General features: G+C 39.8%; 1 protein-coding gene across 1 annotated transcript in view; it reads left to right on the forward strand.

Annotated features, from left to right (window-relative positions):
• Window positions 1-3,760, forward strand: part of LEPROTL1 (leptin receptor overlapping transcript like 1) — a 4,048-nt gene extending 288 nt beyond the window's left edge. Inside the window, exons 2-4 of the mRNA XM_026847945.1 lie at window positions 269-344; window positions 1,650-1,836; window positions 2,871-3,760. Coding sequence (XP_026703746.1) covers window positions 269-344; window positions 1,650-1,836; window positions 2,871-2,987 — 380 coding nt within the window. The 3' untranslated portion in view covers window positions 2,988-3,760. The remainder of the gene's footprint in view (window positions 1-268; window positions 345-1,649; window positions 1,837-2,870) is intronic.
• The last annotated feature ends 3,018 nt before the right edge of the window (window positions 3,761-6,778 follow it).

The raw sequence follows: 6,778 nt of genomic DNA on the forward strand, positions 1-6,778 counted from the left end.
GGCCGGCAGCCGCCGCGGGAGCTCTCCAGCCCCGCTCTACTAGGCGTCCGGGGCTGCCCTAAGCCGTCTTCCGCGGCTGGGCTCCCGGGAAGCTGCCATCCTGGAGGGGTGGGGGGAGCTCTGCCTCGGCGGGGATAGAGCAGCGCGGCTGGCCCCGCCCTGGGCCCTTACTGTGGCAGAACCTTGGTCGCGTTTATTTGAAGGTTGTGTCGGCGTTTCACACTATATTGACCTTTTCCTCTGTTGTCGGTTTGTGTTCTCGTTGTAGCCTTGATTAGCCTGTCCTTTGGGGGAGCAGTCGGACTAATGTTCTTGATGCTTGGATGTGCCCTTCCCCAATACAAGTAATGTGCGCTCTCTTCTTATTCTTCATTTCTTTTTTGCATGTCTTTAACTTCAGAATAGTTTGGCTTTTATAATGATGGACTGAGAAGTCCTCTATATAGGAGGGCTTTTGGGGCTGGTGTTTTGCTTCAAAAGACTGGGACAAGGAGTTAATTCACCATAGGAGTGATGGCAACAAAAGTTAAAGTACTAGGCCTGGCTGCAAACTATTAAAAATGCACTATCATAACATGTGTCCAGTGTTGTCCCTCTTTGGCTAATAAGCAGATAGCACCTTCTGAAGTAGACAGCAAGTTCATATATCAGGGAGGCGTTTGCATTTTCCCTGGCTACTTAGTGGTAGTTGGGCTGTTGGTGACTGTCAGGTGGCCCCTTGGCTGTGTACCATGCTTGGTAATGTAGTGTCTGGGATAACTGCAGCTGCTATTTGTGCTTTCAGTCTATTGAGTCGTATCTCAGTTTCCAGAAGATATGAAGTAGTAGACCAGAAGTTTAGAAAGTTAGGCTTATGGTTTTGACCCTTTGCAAGTGAATGCTAACTTTACAGACAGTCTTTTGAATTGACTTATTTAATGTTAAATAAATATCAAATATCCTGTTGATAGCCCTGTTAGGTTGTGAATTGCAGTTCTCTACATATATGACTAGCCTTCTTATGCCAGCTTTCTTTTGTTATAAAATCGGGGCTGGTGACACAAACCCTTAGGAAGGAGATTATTATGCAGTCACCCTTCAAACAACGCAATAACGCTTTATTGAAACAATGTGTAGCTGCATTGGTGTGTCTGAGAAATATGTTCTGGTGAGCTGCAAGCAATAACAGAAGATGTTGCCAAATATGGTTTAATTCTTGAAGGTTTTTATCAGTTGCATTCAGATTTTTAAAGAAGTCTTGGTGCCTCATGGTGGCTGTCTATTGGCTGAGAACAATATACTCTGTTCCATGTATGTGCACTGAAAGCTTACGGGCAAAATGGTGTGAGGGCTCTTCAAAGGTATCTGCAATTCTTAAGTAAAGCTGACAGATTAAATTTAAGAGTTAAGCTCATCTTGTGAGGTGGTGTTAGATTTAGGCTTGCTTAGTGAAATCTTACTTTATGAATATCCTGTTAGTGAGCTATTTGCTGCTGCTGTTGAGGTCAGCTGAAGCCACTCACAAACATGGTCTGTTGGATTAAAGTCAGCTTTCTCTGGGCTTGTGTCTGTCTTGCCTGAATGTGGGGGCTGGATGGGGAGGATGCTTTCCTTTTAGGAAGAACAAGAAGTAAATCAAGTTAACTTTTAACTTCTCCTTTGTTTTTCAGCCAGTACTGGCCACTGTTTGTTCTGTTTTTTTACATCCTTTCTCCTATCCCATACTGCATAGCAAGAAGATTGGTAGATGACACAGATGCTACAAGTAATGCCTGCAAGGAGCTAGCAATATTTCTTACAACAGGCATTGTTGTCTCAGCGTTTGGGCTACCCATAGTTTTTGCAAGAGCAGAACTGGTTAGTAATATTTCCATCTATGATTTTTTTTTTGCTAGAACTCTGTTCTTTGTGGGGTTTTCCAAAGGTAAAGCTCTCATGCGCTAAGTAACCTTTTACAAATATGTACTTAAGATGCTTGCAGTGGAAACAGAGTAAGAGTTCTTTTGGCAAGAAAAACTAATACTAGAAATAGAAGCATGGCAGAATGTTGTGATTGCCTGTTGCTTCACATGGTCATGGAATAAACACTAACATGCTATATGCAAAGCAGAGAAAATAAGATAGAAAATAGTGTGAAAATTTAACAGGCAAGTAACCAAATATAAAAGTGTATAGAATATTTTGAAGGCAGTTTGTGGAGTAGTTGGCCTAAAGAAGCATGAATAAACAATACATTTTCATACTCACTGTAAATGATATGTGGTGTTATTTTTTTTTAAACTTCCAAGTTGTCATTTCACCTTTCCCAGTATACAGCTTTTCACTAAAATCCTTTAAAATATTACCTTGTTTGTCTGAATTTCAGAGCATGCTACTAAGTCAAAAAACAGAGTGCACTTTCCTAAAATCTCTTTAGGCAAGAACATTTCAGATAGTCGGTTTGAATGCCTCACACCCTTCGACTAATCCACTTACTCTCCTTGGAAAACATTCACCTCCTTTTTGGTTACTGGGATACTTGCTGTTATTTTGAAGATCTGCATCCTTAAATATCAGTTTAAAAATGTCTCATAGCATGGTTAGCAAGTATAGCTGGGCTGCAGATGTGTTTGGTGCTGTTGCCTAGCCTAGCTTTACTATTTTTGGATGTTGCAGCAGAACAGCTGTGCCTGCTAGCCAGCGCTTTGAACTTAGAAGAAACTTGCAGTGCTTCTTGGCTAACTGTGAATTGGTTGAGTCATTCGTCTTGGCGTACCCACAACTAATGAGATACTACCCTCTTGCATCACGGGCCTGTTGCTGAACTTTGTCTAGAATGTGACGTTAAGATGTTACTTTTTGTCTTGTTGGTATTCAGTTCAAAACATGTCTAACTGAGTTCTTGTTCACAGATTTACTGGGGCGCTTGTGCACTAGTTCTTACGGGGAATACGGTCATCTTTGCCACAATCCTAGGATTTTTCTTGGTCTTTGGCAGCAATGACGACTTCAGCTGGCAGCAGTGGTGAAAGGAATATATGAGAATTATCACAGGCATCTCGTCATGCAGTGGCCATCCATACAAATGAGAGAATGGGCAATAAAGAGAAGTAGCGTAGCAAGCCTCTTGAGTATTCTAGATGTTCCTTTTCACCTTGTTCATTCTGAGTGTACTACTGTTGCTGACAGGGTTTCTACATTTTGATGAAGTGGAGAGATGATTGATTTCATTTTTACCTATGGTATGTTTTTAGGTGCTCTCTTGGTTTAAAATTGTCATCCTTCTGTCCAGTGTTCATGTGAAGCTTTAAATCTGGAACAAGAACATTTAAACATGGTTTCAAATAAGATTTAAATTTGATTGGGTTTTTTGTTTTGTTTTAAGTTAAGCATTAATACTATGTTTCAAAATAACTTTTTTAGGTAGTTGGTTAAATTATATCCAAGCTGAATGGAGGTACGAGATTGTGCCCTGCCATTGTCAATTTTCAGATCAATGGATTGCTATATTTTAGAAGAGGCAGGATGGGGTGGAGAGTAACAGCTGCAGATTTTTCTTCTGTCCATACCTCAAACTGGATGATTAATGTTGAAAGCCTTCATTTCAGGAGAAGGCTGAGGAGCAGGTAGAGTTATTTGGGAAAAGTCCTAAATTTTAACACCGCTAGCACTTTTACCTGCCTTGTTATCAATTCTTTGTGGATGTGACATTCAAATACTCTGTAAAGGTATTGATGCTATGACATACAAAACTAAAGTGTATTGTAGGGGAACGGAAAATGATATTGAAATTCAATTTTTTGAAAAAGTATCTTTTGAACTCTTTATATTTATGAGTATTGTATGGTTTTGAACTTCTGTGTTGACTTTTTGTTCATTTATGGAACTACTGGTCTGTGTTAATTTGAAGCATATACAAAGCTATTTCCTCCTTCCCCTTTTTAATTTATTTTATACATAGTATATATATATATATATATATATATATAAAAATATAAAATAGCTTTTCAAATGTAGATTAAAACTTTGTGTTAAACTTGGCTAAGAATGATTTTCTTTTTTTCCCGTTCACACAATGCAGTTGAGGCATGACTTTTATGGAAGTCACTGGCTGAACTGATTTCACTGACTGTTTTTAAGTTCTTACGCACTATCAGTTAAGAAGATTTAATGTTATGTCTGTAATTGTAGCTTGTGTTCTGTAAGAATGCACATGTAGCTTCAAATATTTAAGAAAAGTTTTCTGCATACCTCTCAATTGTCTGGATTTTTCATTTAAAGAAACCTGCCATTATACATTCCATCACAAGATAGTTGATGAGTGCCAGTTATTGATTGTACCACATGCAGTGATAAACTTGACCAAACATATTTCTAAACTATATTTTTGTTCAATTATTTAAAAAAAGTCTAGAAAAATTATTGTGCGTAATTAAAAGCTGATGATTGCTTAGGTTTTGTTTAACAGTGGAGCAATATGAAAAGACATAGAATTGCAGGTCTTAGCTGTAGTATTTGTGTGCAGATATAAACAAAGTATAAAGCTTGATTATTTGAAGTCTGATAGTATTGTAATTACTTATACGGTGTGCTCAAGGAACTGGTACCAGTAGGTGGGGGCAGCAGGGGTGTAGCTATCTACATGTGCTGCCACCTTAATGTCATCCTGTGTATAAGAGCTCAATTTTGTCTGTGCTGGTAGAGGAAGAAATAGGTGCCAAGACCCTAGTGCAGAAGCCAGACTATAGCAGATGGTCTTTCAGCCGTAAGTGCATGCTTCACCAGACTGCCTGCGATGGTGACGTTCAGAGATGTGTAAGGGCTGTGGAATCACTCTTTTCCTCACCTTTCTCCATGATACTTCTTCATCCCTGCCCCTAGCATGACAGGTGCTTCAGAAAATCTTCCAGACTGGTGACTAGATTTGCAGTCCTTTGCAATTGTTGCAAAGGAGGAATGCTTAGGGCTTGTACAAATCTGAATCTGTTACCAACTCCCTTTTTGTGGTCAGGAACAGTGTTTTCTTCTTCATTCCAGTGCTGCTAAGCCTACTTCTCCATGTGATGCTATTTTCTGGATCACTGGCCATAGAGCTGACTCTGTATGTATTAGCAGTGCATTTTTTGTATGCTAATTGCATTACAGCATTACCTTTGCTTGTACACTGAGTATGTGCAGTATTGGTCTGATGTATGAGCTAGACACTTGAGAGGTATGATCCTTACATATAATATGCACTGAGATAGCAGCCTTTTAGAGGGAAAAACTGAATGATAATTTTAAATAGCAATCTTGAGTTCTGTATGTTTAATCAAAAATACTCTAATAAAAGAGTATTTTGTTTAAAGTATTAATTGCTTTTTTCTTTAATGTGGTTGTCATTCCTGTTGAAGAGATGTCACAAGATTACTCAGTAGTCTTTCAGAGTGAGTATTTGTCATTTACCTTGGACAACTCTAAAAAGAGGTGACTGTATAAAAAGAGGCTCGTTTGTTCAGTACTGTACTGGTTGCACTGATCTGGTTTTGCTGGTTTTATCTTGCATCTGCAGTTGATCTTCAGCTTGTGTTTGAAGTCCAAATTCTGATATGCTGGTATGATACAAAGTGATAGCCACCATCACCACTGATGTATTCATAACTATAATTTTTATTAAATAAACCCAGGCTTTGTAATATTTGTAATCACTCATGACATTGCTGAAATGTGAAAACTGATGACTGATGGCAGTCTTTTAGCAGAAGAAAGTAATAGGAATTGGTGGAAAATCCTTTTTTTGGGCAGGAGGGCAATTGCCCCCTTCTCTCTCCCCACACACTCACTTCAGTGCCATCTATTTTTGTTGGGTTTTTTTAGCTTATTCTGAAAGGGGGGGCAAAAAAGTTGTTTAAAATATTAACAAAGGAGAAAGTTCTTCATTTAAAACATTGGAAGAGAAATGGAGCTGAGTGATTTGGCAATAACCAAGATGCTACAGCTGCAGACAACGTAGACTGAACTCGCAATGTCGTGTGTAATGAAGAAATACCCTAGTGCATCAGCTCAGCCGGTGAATCCCAAGGCCTACTGTCAGGTGCTTTTGAGGGAGAAGGCCAGATGATGGTGGTGTGAAGGGTCAGGGCATGGCAAAGGGTGGGGGGTGGAATTGTGGGCAGGGATGATGGTGGTGTGAGGGGTCAGGGTGTGTGGGGAGTCTGTCTTACCGTAAAAGCTGGTAGAGGAACCCTAAGACTCATTTTGGCGTTTTAGGAAGCAGGCATTCTTTAGTGCAGTGCTGGATGCATGGGGGATCATTCCACCTAATGTGCATACACTAAACCAAAAGTTAAGACCTGAATATTCATACATTTTCCAAGAAATCTCCACCTTTTTGCCTATTACGTTTACATAATGCTAGTGTTGCAAAATTACACTATGCATGCACAGGGGTCTCAGGTAGTCATTGGTGGTCATTTGGGGAATTAATCCCCTACTCCTTTTTCCTTTTACAGTCACAAGTCTTTTGATGACAATTTCTTCTTGGATGTTTCCCCACTCTTTGGCCAACGTGTGGTTTTTTGTTTTTTTTTTTTTTTATCTGCCTCGTTTGAGCATTTCTACCAGCATGTATCTATTCTCAAAGTTAGGATATTTTCTCTGTACCTTTTAATTACTCAGGCCTTAAACGTTGGTAAAATAATATTTAAGGTATAATGGATCACTAATCCTTACAGGTCTCAACTTGCAGGCACCAGCTATCAGGCATCACCTGCGGGCGGGGACGATGGCGGTGTGAGGCAGCCGCGCCGTCGGAGGCGCGGGAGGCCCAGCGGAAGGCGGA

The sequence above is a fragment of the Athene cunicularia genome, assembly GCF_003259725.1.
Source record: "Athene cunicularia isolate RWA chromosome 4 unlocalized genomic scaffold, athCun1 chr4_part2, whole genome shotgun sequence".
Lineage (NCBI taxonomy): Eukaryota > Metazoa > Chordata > Aves > Strigiformes > Strigidae > Athene > Athene cunicularia.